The sequence below is a fragment of the Ailuropoda melanoleuca genome, chromosome 2 (genome assembly GCF_002007445.2).
Source record: "Ailuropoda melanoleuca isolate Jingjing chromosome 2, ASM200744v2, whole genome shotgun sequence".
NCBI lineage: Eukaryota > Metazoa > Chordata > Mammalia > Carnivora > Ursidae > Ailuropoda > Ailuropoda melanoleuca.
Window position 1 is genome coordinate 29,609,711 of NC_048219.1, and position 13,647 is coordinate 29,623,357.

Genomic DNA, 13,647 nt, shown 5'->3' on the forward strand with positions numbered 1-13,647 from the left:
CCCTGGAAAAAAAAGGCTGGGACACCACAAAACTCAGCCACAAAACTCCAATAATGATGAGAAATGCTCTCACTCTTCAGAGTGTGAGTGCCTTACGAAAAGCAGTTGCTTTCTCACTCATGTCAGAATGACATTTTTAGAAGAAGTAAAACTGTCTTTATTCACAGACATGTTGCCTGTGCGGAAAAAAAATCCTGTGAATCCTCAAAAAAGCTGATGAGCCGAAATAGGTGCAAACTAGATCTAATAAATCAGCTTAGCTGATTTTCAGGAAATAAGATCAATCTATCAGAATCAAATATTTCTATTAGTGATAATAAAAAATTGGAAGTCTAAAATGCCACTTATAGCCTCAAAATTATGAAATATTTAGGTATACATTTGACCAAAGGTGTATAAGACGTTTACACTGAAAACTACAACATACTGCCAAGAGAAATTAAGGAAGACTTAAATAAAGGAGAGATATACCATGTTTGGAATCAAAAGACACAATGTTGCTAAGGCATCGGTTCCCCCCAATTTGATCTGTAGACACAAGGCAATATCAATCAAAATCCCAGTTATTGTTTTTAAGTCGACAAAATGTTCCTAAAACACAAGGAAATACAAAAGACCTAGAATAGCCAAAACCACTTTGAGAAAGAGGAACAAAACTGGAGGAGTAACATTACCTTATTCCGTAGCATGAAACTGGCGTCAAGATCGACAGATCAGGGGCGCCTGGGTGGCACAGCGGTTAAGCGTCTGCCTTCGGCTCAGAGCGTGATCCCAGCGTTATGGGATCGAGCCCCACATCAGGCCTCCTCCGCTATGAGCCTGCTTCTTCCTCTCCCACTCCCTGCTTGTGTTCCCTCTCTCGCTGGCTGTCTCTATCTCTGTCAAATAAATAAATAAAATCTTAAAAAAAAAAAAAGATCGACAGATCAAAGGAACAGAATAGAAAATGTGGAAACAGACCCACACCAGTGGACAACTGATTTTCAACAAAGGTAGAAAGACAGTTCAGTGGAAGAAGAATAATCCTCCTGACAGATGGTGCTGGAATGATTGAATATCAATATACAAAAAAATGAACTGTAACCAATGACTCAGATCATATACAAAATTTAACTCAAAATGAATCATAACCTGAAATGTAAATCCTAAATTACGAAAGCTTAGGAGGAAAATCTTTGGACTTTGATCAGGCAGACATTTCTTAGATACAAATGTATCTATTTGCTCTTCCAGATCACACTTTGGTATGGTATGAACAAATCGTTACATTCTTAAATTGGACTTAATTAAAATTAAAAAATTCTGTTTTCTCAAAGACACTATTAAGAGAATGGAAAGACAGGGGCGCCTGGGTGGCACAGCAGTTAAGCGTCTGCCTTCAGCTCAGGGCGTGATCCTGGCGTTATGGGATCGAGCCCCACATCGAGCTCCTCTGCTATGAGCCTGCTTCTTCCTCTCCCACTCCCCCTGCTTGTGTTCCCTCTCTCACTGGCTGTCTCTATCTCTGTCAAATAAATAGATAAAATCTTAAAAAAAAAGAGAATGGAAAGACTAAGCCATAGGTTGGGAGAAAATATTTGCAAATCATAGATCTGATAAAGGAGTTACCTCCAGAATATATATATTAGTCATTAAGGAAACGCAAATTAAAGCCCTAATGAGGTAGCACTACGCACCCATTAAAAAAGCTAAAATTAAGAAGATTGACCATGCACAGTGTTGGTGAGGACGTGGAGAAACTGGAACTCTCATAGACCACTGGTGGAAAATGTAAAGTGATTCAACTACATTGGACAACAGTTTGGTAAAACACTAACTGCACACCTACCATCTAATCCAGTCTCTCCTCTCCTGGGTATTTACCCGAGAGAAATGAGAGTGTATGTCCATACAAAGACTATAACGTTCCCAGCCACTTTATTTGTGGTGGCCGCAAACTAGAAAGAGCCCAAATGTCCACCAACAGGTGAACGAATAAACACAACTGTGGTGTGTCCATACAAATATGGAGCCTGACCAGATTGTACAGTTGAACGATGTGCAGTTTATTAGATGTAAATGATTATATTTGAAGAAAATAATTAACAACTAAGAGCAATGTAGAGTCAGTTCTGGAAAGGAAAGGTCATTCGTGTAAAAATTGGTGAGATACAAATGAGGTCTGTGATTTAGTTAATAACAGGAAGCCGATGTTAATTTCTTGGCTTTGATCATTCCACTGTGGTTATGTAGGAGATACTAGTGTTGGAAGGAGCTGGGTGAGGGGGCAGGGGAACTCTATATTATCATTGCAATTTTTCTGTAAGTCTAAAATTAATTCAAAATAAAAAGTTAAAAATATACACAAAAAAACTTTTTGAAAAGATCATTCTACCTTTGGGGTGTCTGGGTAGCTCTGTGGGTTAAACATCCGACTCTTAATTTCGGCTCAGGTCATGATCTCAGGGTCGTGGAATTGAGCCCCTTGTCAGGCTCTGTGCTGGGCATGGAGCCTGCTTAAGATTCTCTCTCTTTCCCTCTCCCTCTGGCCCTCTCCACCCCCTTTCTGTAGGCATGCATGCACGGGCTCTCCCTTGCTTTCTCTCAAAAAAAAAAAAAAGAAAAAAAGAAAAAAGAAAGAAAAAAAGAAAAGAAAAAGAAAAAAAGAAAAAAGATCGCTTTACCTTATAGGATAAGTGCATTTTTCCAAATATATGTGTTAGCTGTCATATTCCTGACACTCACTGTCGGCACGGAGCAGGTTAGCAATTTTGGAATGCATGCCTTTTTGTAAGAGAAACCTGTGTGACAACTTTAAATGAGGCAGTTCCTTTAAGTGTTTTGTCTCGAAATACCAGTGAACTTCTATGTGTTACGAAAGTCACGTATGCGAAGAAGGGACATCCAGCCATAATGGAGTGAAAGGTTCTCTGGCTGCCATGGAAGGCTTCCTTCCATGGAAGGTTGGAAGGGCCACAGGAATTAACACCCCTCAGGAACTGCCCTCGAATGTGACTGATGGAGTTGGCATAGAAACACCCAGCAAACTCACTCCTTGTGGGATATACTCTGAGGTGTCTGGTCTACTCTGGCTTTCAGAGTTTCCGCCCCACACGATCGACTCCAGCGGCCCACAGCGGTAACCCACTGTTGTTTTCTTCACCGCCCAAGTGAATGACGTGCGCTCAAATCCTTGCCTCAGGGTCTGCTATTGACCCAGACCAACACAAGCGCTAGTACTTTTTTCTGGCATCCCACTGTGTCTCCTGCCAGACCTCTGGCTTGGGCATCTGACTTTGGGGACTCCTCCTTTACTCCACAACAGTTAACTGTCTGTCCAGCTCCTTACACACCGACGAGACAGCCCCGTCCAGCACAGGGCAGCGCGCCCTGCAAAAGGGTCCTATGGACGCCGAGCTGAAATCCGGCTCCTTGTGACCTTTGCCCTTTTCACCTGGGCAAGGCTATAAGAGATGGAAAGTGGAGGTTTGTTTCCTGGGCTCTGCTGAGGCGTCCGGTGACCTCCGGGGAAGGAAGGCAGGAGGGCTGGCCGTGAGCGTGGGGCTCTTAGCTTTGCCCTGCTTGAACCAAAGTACAAAGCCTGTTTATTGTATGTTGGACAAAAAGCTTTGGAGAGAAAGAGTTCCACGGCAGGGAAAACGTTTGCCCACCACCAGTTCTAGGTCAATCTCTTGCAGAAGTTCCCGAAAGACTGGGGTGAGCACTCTGGCACATATATCTCATAGAAGTCACGTCAGGATCTAGCCTCTCCCTGGTCACTTAGCGGGGTAGCGGTTTCTTCTAGCAGTTTCTTCTTCAACTAGCAGTTGAATTTGCGGGAAGCCCGGAGCAGAGCACACGCGGCCTTTCACAAACCATGTCACCGGACCTGCAACTCCAGCACCGCCCTGCCACCTAGGCCACAGGTAACATAACACCGTAGGCAGTCCTGTTGCAACTAGCTAGCCGGTCATCTACCACCTCGGCCCGATGGAGCTCCGCCGGCTTTTTGCAAGAGGAAACAGGCTCAGCGAAGGGACGGGTTTCCCCAGGCTGCACAGCATTTCTGCTTCCGAAGCACAGTTAGTCGGATGAGATTTTCTTGGCTGTGTCAGGTTCTCAGTAACCGAGGGTGATGGTTCTGACCATCAGGAACCCTATCCAGTGCCTTGTACCTCGAGTCCACGGTGACCCCAGGCACGACAGCCAGGCCAGGTGGGAGGGAAAGCCCTTCCTGTTCAGAGCTCACATCCTGAATCCTTGTCATGTGGGGTCTTCGCTGCCCGCCCTGGGCCTCAGCAAGCCTGACCCTTGCTGTTGGTCCTATCTTGGTCCTTTGGCCCTAAAGGGAGTTTCACCTTCTCTAACTGGACCCTTGGAGCTCCATCCCCGAGCCCACCAGGAGCCCACACAGAGTTGCCTCATTAGGACAAAAGATACTCCTATCACCCAGGAAATTCCAAGGGATTTAGGAGCTCAGAGTCAGGAATCAGGGTCAAAGGCCAAATATTAGAAGAAAGGTGTTTCTAGTGCTCTTATCACTTAGGCAATTGCAAAGGTTTTTGGGTTTTGTTTTCTTTTGTTTTGTTTTTTAGGAGCCCTGTGCCGAGAACTGGGGACAGAGACCACTATATATTTTTTCTATTACCTTGCAGTGCCCCATTAAAAAACTCATTCCCTGGGACAGCTCCCTAGGGATCCCCGTGGGGAGGAGAGGGGATGGCCAGATCGGGATTCAGCTACTTTTGGGTCCGTTGGGTCAACAATTGTCACACCATCTGTCTTCAGCTGTTCAAGCTGCTATAACAACTTACCATAGACTTGGTGAATTAAACAATATTTATGTCTCACAGTTCTGGAGGCTGACGAGTCCAGATCCCGTGTCTGGTAAGAGCCTTCCTACTGGTTTGCAGATGGACATCTCGTATCCTCACATGGCAGCAATCAGAGAAAGGGCTAGATCTCTGGAGTCTCTTCTTCTAAGGACACCAATCCCACCATGCGGATTCCACCCTCATGACCTGCTTACTCCCAGAAGGTCCCACCTCCCAATACCAACCATTACATTAGGGCTTCAACATACACATCCCTACCTAGCACCATCGCAATACCCCTTCCTAGACCTCAGCAAAGCCTCGCTATCTTTCTCAGCACAGTCTGCCTGGCCAGTCGCCTGAATAATTCGAGTAGTCATGCAAGATGAAACCTGTAGACCACTGAATCACCACGACAGAACTAGGAAGCCTCGTTTAAAAATATGTCTACATTTAACTTGCGTTGTGTGATTTCTTGCACCACTAAGCCAAGTTTGGAAAACCAACTGTCGCTACTGTAATGTGAACGCCAGTGTGTGGACACCGCGTGTGTGGGCCGAGGGTCTGTTTAGGCAAGAAGGGCTCCGGTGGGAGGAACGGCCCTGGCTCAGAGCCGAGCACTCCCTGCCTCCCTTCTCGGCAGATGGCGCGGTGAACCCCGCCCGACCTCCCGCTACAGGTGAGGCCCCGGGACGTGGGGGGCTCATTTCACCGCCTCCAGAGATGGAGCGACCGTAGAGCTGGCGCTGGCCAAGGCTCATTCCCTACTTCGGTGCTGTGAGACGAGATACAGCTCTGCGTCCTTGTTGAATTCGCTCATAGCGTCCATGTGACCTTCCAGCAAATCACTTGACCTTCCTTGAGCTTCGCTTTCTCACCGTAAAATGGGGGTGTAAACTGACTGGCTTCTGGTAAGAAATGAAGATCCAAAACGAGATTGTGTCACGTGATATTTAAGGCTTAAGATACAAATTCCGTTTTAAGGAACATTAAAGATTTCTCCTTCAAGGAGAGCTCACAAAAATACAGATTGGTGAGGCTGAACGACTGGAAATGTCCTCAAGTGTTCTTCCCAAACAACCTTAGAATGGGACCCCCATGTCACACACACTTTAGGAAAATGTCCCTTGTGCATATCCATGCGTACTAAACGCAGCTCTTAGCTCTGCTCATTTGGGCCTGACGAGGGTGAATTCAAGAGCTCTAGGGAACACTCCCAAGTTGTGGGGACTCAGCTACCAAGCTCTTATTTCTGGCGTGTGTAGCAGGCCAGGCCAGGGGTCCAGTGATGGGCAGTTTTTCAGACTCAGGATGCGGGCTCCTTTCAACTGGTGACCCTGCCAAAGCCTATGGCCTGGTTGTCACTGGCATCCAGCTAAGAAAGGGGAACGTGCCAGAACCTCCTGTGGATGGTCTTTCCCACTTCTGCTCACATCTGAAGACAGGAGACACCTGAGTGCAAGGGAGGCTGGGAAGTGCGGCTCTAGTAGTTCAAAGAAGGGATCTTTGTGACCAAGTGGACAAGCCAGGACTGTAGCTCCTGGTGACCATGTTTGATGCCCCGAAAAGCTGTCCCCTTTCTGATCTGAGCTACCATCACCCCTCACTTGGGCCCTTCTCACTGGTCCTCTGGCTTCCAGCCTCTCCGCCTGCGGTCAGTGGGATCCCATTTACACCTATGCCAGGTCACACTGTGACCAGTGGCAGACGTTCAAAAATGGGAAAATTGCCCACGATCCCCTGGCCCGACCATACCTGGCACTCCTTCAGCCCCTGTCCACGGGCACGCAGGTCCAGAGGGGGAAAGCCGGCCGGCGCCAGAGCCCAAGCCTGACTCCACGTTGTGGTCCCCCAAACAAGAAACGACAAAGGCTGGTTTCCAGGTCACGCTTTTATTTTTATAGAAGCAGCGGCCACACGGCCACGTGGATGTGAAGTGTTCTGGATAGCGGGCACAACTCCTGCAGCTGAAAGAGCCTGCTAGGGGATGCTCAGCCTTTCTCCTTGGTCCCCATGCTCTTGGGAAAAATAAAAACCACACACCATGCACTGCTGCACGCACCCCCCCACCCCTTCCGGAAGAGCTGATGAAATGATGCGTCCTTCTAGCCGAAGAAACTGGCCACAATGAGGATTCTACAGAAAACCTTCGTGCAGCCCAGAAACTTGGGGCTCTGGAAGGGAAAGGCTTATTCCTTCACTTTCCACACACACTCCCCCCAGGGCCAAGTTTCGCTCTCCCAAAACCACCACAGGGATGGACAGGGGCGGGGCTGGCTACGGGAAAAAGCCGGTCACGTGACTTGCCATGCCTGGAAGTCTGCCCCCGTTGGAGCAGGATTTGACGGGAGTGAAACCTAAACCTGAGGCTGCTGTGATCCCGAGACCTTCCCTTCCAAGCCCCAGTTTCCGGGTAAGGTCTGCGAAGGGCAGGCGTTTGGTTTTTCTAGGGCTCAGGGCGAGAGAGGCTGCTGGCGTCTCTGGCTACCCTCCCAGCGGCGTAAGGATGGACGCCCGTCGGGGGAACGCTGGGGCCGCCGTCGCGGGCTCGCCGTGCTCGGGCTAACCATTCCTCCACGGGAAGTAGGCTCATCAGTTTCGCATCGAAGCGCAGGAGCCCACCATGGGGGCCAAGGCCAGACTGCAAGCGCTCTGCAGACAAGCTGGAGGGTGAGGTTTCGTACTTTTTTCTCATGCCCTCTCCAGAGGCCAAATGAGGAGGGGAGGAGGGGGGGCTCCTGTGCCCTCTGAGTACCACTAATGCGCCCAGCACTCACAGGGCCATGCGAGGACACCTGTTAGTGTGTCGAGCCCACAGTGGGACGGCTGAGCCTCCCCCCGGGAAAGCCTGGCTCCACCGGGATTCTGGCGACCTGCAGTGACCAGACAGAATTTCCCTGCAAACCATCGGTGCGCTTGGCCTTGGGCTGAAGGAAGGACCTTATTTACATGAGACAACCCAAGTGTCCACTGGGAGGACTTATGTTTGATCTGGCCTTGTGCAGGCACTGCAAGCCCACAGTCTAGGACAGCCATGTGCTCCCACAGTGGAAGGGCCGGGGGAGGTCTTGGCTATACCCACCGGGGAGGTGAGGGGCTGCAGCTCAGAGGCCAGATGACTCCCCACGGTCGCACAGCTTGCTGACAAGGCAGCGGGGACTGAGAGCCAGCTCCTGCCTCCTAGTGCTGTGCTCGCTCTCACTCTGTGTCGCTCTCTCAGCACGTCACTGCCTGGCACAGGTCACTCAATCCCAGCTCCCTACATGACACACTTCCTTCTCAGACGCTGGGTCCTCAGCAGAGGCCGGGCCGTTCTTCAGATGGAGTTGCATAAACAACCAAGCTTTAACAAGCTGGGAAGGACCTAGGGAGGTTCCCTTCCTTCTGGAAGGGAACCGGGGCTAATTTTCTCTGAGCTTAGGATTTGTAAGGCACTGAAATTAACTACAGCTGTGGGCCGGGGAGAACGAAGGGAGGAGGAGCGGTTGGAGAAAACAAGTTGATGGTCTTTCCTTTGGACCCCATGGTGAGAATCCACACCAAGCCTCCATCTTCCTGCTTGGTGGGGTCCACCCCCACCCCCCACCGCATGCCGCAGAGCAGCGTCGATGCACCCCCACTGTGACTAGGCAGGCTCTGGGGACCAGAAGAGGCACAGAGGGTCGGGGAGCCACAGATGGGCGCAGGTGCTCCGGACCCAGTTCAGAGCGGGAGCCACTCTGCCTGGGCTGGGACAGAAGCCAGCCCTGAAACGTCTTCTCTGAGGACACGGTCCTCTCTGAGACGTGGGTGATGGCTGCGGTGGGCCCGCAAGCCTGGGCGGGAAGGAGGAAGGGGCAGGGCGTCACCAAGGATGGCGGAGGGAACTTTGGATTGGGACCTGGCTTTGGCACAGCACATCTTCGGCCTGCCTGCCCCATCTGTTGCCTTCCAGAGAGCCCAGGGAGACACAGGAAGCTTCCTTCCTTCTCTCTGTGAGGGGCACTTCTGGCTGACTGAAGCAACAGCGGTGTGACTCGAGAGCCTCCCCTTCACCCTTCCCGCCAAACCTGCGCCCAGGTGACCTCACGAGGGGCCTTCCCGGACTCAGTGCTGACTCCACGGCTCAGCAGGGAGATGCAGTGCTGAACGGGAAGCCACAGTCCACACAGCCGCACCTCCAGCGAGACCGCCGCCGGGCCCGGGGGCCAATGGCCTGCGGGCAGGCACTGCGACCCCCTTTCAGCAGATGGACAGCTGGGTTCAGAGCGGCTGAGTGACTCGCCCAGAGTCACACAGCTCATGAGTGGCTGAACTGGGAACTGGACTCAGGTATGTCTGACTCCAGAGCCCACGACCTTTGCCCCCCATGCGGCAGCCCCAGGGAGCCAGAGTTAGCGGTGGGGCCAGTCTGGGTGGGATTGCTGGAGGGGGTTCTTTCTGGAAGTGTGGATGTGGGAGAGCAGCCAAGCTTGAGTGAAGAGAAGATGCCTCCTGGACCTGGGGACAGGGCCCACCCTCGTGTCTGTCTCCTTCCGGGGGGCCCCGGCTCAGTGCCTGGCGGCCTTGCAGATCTTGTCGTACACCTCGGGGAAGGCGTCCTGGCAACCGAGCCGCTCCCGCAGCCTGTGGTACAGGGAGCCGTCGAACATCTCCCAGAACTCCTCCCGGCTCATGTAGCAGTCGGCATACAGCATCTGGAACCTGGGAAGCAAAGGAGGGGGAGGCTGCAGGGAGGGGAAGGGACCCAAGAGGCCCCAGCTGTGTCCCCGATGCGCCTCAGGAAGCGCTTATGGAGGATTTCTCATGTACCCCCTGCTGACCCAGTGGGGTGGGGGTGGGGGCAGGACAGGAGGGCTTGCCCCCACACCCACCACCCCCCAAACTTTATCATGGGCCTGTGTTGTCCATTGCCCTCCTCCACCCAGGCGGCTCAGCATTCTGTCCCCATGGATTCTGGACTTTCGTATCCATGGAATCGCACAGTACTCCTTTTTCCTGGTTTTTGCAATCAGCATGACTATTTTGGGATGCGTCTGTGTTAAACACATCGAGTGTTTGTTCCAGGCTGCTTTCTGAGCTATGCTGTCCTGGACCTTTGTGTGGCTTTCAGTCTTGAATCCCTCCTTCCTTCGCTGCGCTCTTCCAACCCCAAGGAGCAGCCCGGAACCTATCTAAAACCAGACCACCACCGGCCTGGGGAGTGGGGCAGGGTGATCCTGGGGCTCTGGCCTGGGCCCTGGGGGATGCTGGTGTGTTCATGGGAGGGGTGTGAGGAAGAGCGGTGAGAAATCCCACCTCTGGACTTTCACAAGGCGCTTTCCAAACCAGAGGCTGCTGCGGCTTCACACTCCCGGGGCGGCCAGCGGGTCTGGCTCCGGGCTCGGCCACCTTGACCTTACTCTGCACCCCCGGCAGCAGTACCCTGGGGCTGGCGGCCGGAGGAAGCGTGCCACGCTCTGGCCACTCACCCATGCACGCTTCGGACAAACTTCTCCAACTGCCGCATGCAGGACCTGGCTTCAAAGTGCTTCACGCGTGGCTCCCCATATGCTCCAATGTCGACGTAGAGCTCGGTCTCATCTCCCTTGGGGTGCACCAGGCCCGGCTGGCTGGGCAGGATGAATGGGCACAGCCAGATGGGGTAGACCTGGGTGGACCAGGGAGAGGGGCGTTGGTGCTTTTTCGCCGACAGGTGCCAGGCTCATGGTGGGCCCAGGCCACCCCCACCCAGGAACCCCTCTCTCTGGCTGTCCACAGCTTCGCTCGCAATCCCCGAGGCTATGGCCGACAGCACCCCCACTTCACCACGTTAGAGGACACAAATGCGGACAGTTCACAGAAGGGCTCAGCAGCAGCCCCACGCCTTCTCTCCTATCAGGGCCATCAAGGAGCAGGCCCTTTTTACAGCTGGGAAAACAGGCCCAGAGGGTCCCGACCCCAGCTCACGTGGATGTCGTTGTGGAAGGTGTGCACCGCCTGCGACAGGCACCTCATGGGCACCAGCATGTCCTGCACCACGTGGTGCTGCTCGTACAGCTTGCGCAGGGTCTCGCCCTGGGTCAGCTTCAGCAGGGAGATCTTGGGCGGCACCATCCAACCAAAGAGGTAGCGGAAGACGGGGTTGTTGCCAAAGGGGATGATGTCCTGAAAGACAAAGGTTGGCCATGGAAAGGGGCAGCCCACAGGGCCGAGTGGGCCAGGGGCCAGGTCCTCGTTCGCGGCTCCATAAGACAGGGCGCACTCTGGGTCGCCTGGGTGGCGCAGTTGTTAAGTGTCTACCTTTGGCTCAGGGTGTGATCCCGGCGTTATGGGATCGAGCCCCGCATCAGGCTCCTCCGCTGGGAGCCTGCTTCTTCCTCTCCCACTCCCCCTGCTTGTGTTCCCTCTCTCGCTGGCTGTCTCTCTGTCGAATAAATAAAATCTTTAAAAAAAAAAAAGGGGGCGCACTCCTCCTGTCTGGAGGGGAGCGGTGGTACTCAGGATTTGCCCAGCAGCGTCTGGGTTTGAGCCTTAGCTCTGGTATTTACCTGTGGCGATGACCTTGGGCTAGTTACGTAACCTCTTTGAGCTTAGTTTCCTTATCTGTAAAACCAGGGAATAATGAAATACTAACTAGAAGGCACCTAGCCCAGGGCCGGGAGCAAGATAAGATTGCTCTAATTCCTATTGTCAGGTCAGAGTGGCTGGCACACAGAAGGCATTTTGTAAATGGTTGAGAAATAAATGTTATTGAATGAGAAAAGCGCTAGTCAGAGGGCTGAAGCAATTTCCCTAGTGTCACAGCCAGGGGCCGCTCTCCCTGGGGAGGGCAAGGTCTGGCTCAGGGTCATGCACGAGCTCACGGGTTCACAACATCTCCTGAGAGGCCTTCTCCGACTCCTATTTAAAATGTTACTGCTCCCCACCCCTCCACGCACAAAAGCAAATTCTCCGTCACCTGAAATTTCAAGGCCAAGTTTGACGGCTAACCTCCAACCCTAGGCAGAACTAGCCCCTTCTCTTCTCGTGCCTGCGGCCCTTCACAGTGCTACCCTGCCTGCCTCCCCCAGCTTGGCCTCCCTGGACACCCTCCTGAGCCGAGGCTGTTCTTCCTCTTTTATGCTCAACCCACCACCGGGGAGGAGCCCCCTCCCTCAGCACTGCTTCCGACAATACCCCGTGCTGCCCCCCAGCTCCACCATGTCTCCCACCAGCTGGCCATCCTGCCCGGCCCCGACGGCGAAGGCTGTGGCCTCCCTCCACTCACTGTCTTCCTCTCTTGCTCCAAGCCTATCTTCCCGAAGTAGCATTCTTGAAGCCAAGGACACTCCTTTTTTTTCTTTATTTTTTTAAGATTTTATTTATTTATTTCGGAGAGAGAGTGAGCACCTGCGCATGAGCTGGGGGAGGAGCAGAGGGAGAGACACAAGCAGATTCTCTGCTGAGCGCAAAGCCGGATGCGTGGCTCCATGTGACAACCCCAAGACCAGGGCCCGAGCCGAAATCAAGGGTCAGACGCTCAACCGACTAAGCCACCCAGGTGCCCCCAAGGACATTCCTTTATTCATTAAACAATTATGAGGTGCCTATGAGGTCAGGTATGACGTTCCATGCCGGGTGCTGGGGATACCAAGATAACCGGCTATCCCTGTCCTCAGGTGTTGAAGAGATAGGCCATAGGACCACAGTGTGGGAAGAGCTGGGACAAGAAGACACAGGGCCCACATCCGACTAGGGGCCAGGGGTGGCTTCCCAAAGGAACTAAGGTGGTAAGTTCTGGAGGCCGAGTGACCCTCCCTCCTCTCCCCAGAGCCAGCTCTCCAACTGGCAGCCCACTCCTACGAGGGAGGGACCCGACCACGCTCTGCTGGGCTCTTAGATCCTGGCACCTACCCTGATCCTGGCACATGACCGGGGAACAATGTGCAGCTCGGCTTTCATTGTTTCCTCGCTTGTTTTTGGAAAAGCCACGCACACCCACAGCAGAAATCTCAGCCATCCAAAGGTTAGGCCTCTTTTCATGACCTTCACCCCATTTCCCCCCTAGTCCTGAGCCCACTTCCTTCCTCCCCACCCCGACTGCTGCCCCCTCCCCAGAGGCAGCCATTGCTAGGAATGATCTGTGTCCCTTTCTAGACACACTTGATGCGCAGACGCGTGGATGGGCTTACAAACCAACAGCTCACAAACGGTGGCATGGAACAGCCTTGTGCTTCTCACTCCCTCCTGGGCCTCGGTGCACGGCCAGCCCGCACCTGCTTGGTTGTGGGTGCTAACACTGCCCTGCAGGGACCCACAGACGATGGCTTCTGGGACAAACCCGGTCCACAGATAAAGCGTCACTGGGACACAGCCATGCCCGTGTGTTTACATATGGTCTGTGGCGGCTTCCAGGCTGTAAGCGCAGAGCGGCCCCTAGAGAGACCTGCTCGTGGCCCACGAAACCCAAACAACGATCATCTGGCCCTTTACAGACAACGCGTGCTGATCACTGCCCTCCTGTATAGACGGACCCTAACTGAGTTAATCAGTGCTGTACTGAGGAGCGTTTAGATGACTTCCAGACTTTCTAGCACATATCCTTTCTACATGTGTCTTTGCCTATTTACACATTCATTTATCTGTAAAATAAATTCCTAGAAGTGGAAAATTCTGGTTCAAACAGCGTGTGCCATTTTAATAGGTATCATTGCAAAAGCGTGTGCCGTGTCAGTCTCCCAAACGACACCAGGGAGTGCGATTTCCCCACAACCAGGCCAAACTTCTCCTCCCGCCATCCTGCGGTTGAAAGATAGGACTCCTACAGTTTCATTTCGCCTGGCTTTAATGGAATGAGACCCATTATCTCTCTCACGTTTAAAAGCCATTTGCATTCCCCCCCTAAAAACAGTCA

At 52.7% G+C, this 13,647-nt stretch overlaps 1 protein-coding gene across 1 annotated transcript in view; it reads right to left on the reverse strand.

The window, feature by feature from the left end:
* Nucleotides 1–6,666: 6,666 nt before the first annotated feature.
* DHCR24 (24-dehydrocholesterol reductase) overlaps nt 6,667–13,647 on the reverse strand; it is a 28,756-nt gene continuing 21,775 nt past the window's right edge. Inside the window, exons 7-9 of the mRNA XM_002915753.3 lie at nt 10,722–10,919; nt 10,244–10,422; nt 6,667–9,476 (exon numbers count right to left, since the gene is read on the reverse strand). Coding sequence (XP_002915799.1) covers nt 9,323–9,476; nt 10,244–10,422; nt 10,722–10,919 — 531 coding nt within the window. The 3' untranslated portion in view covers nt 6,667–9,322. The remainder of the gene's footprint in view (nt 9,477–10,243; nt 10,423–10,721; nt 10,920–13,647) is intronic.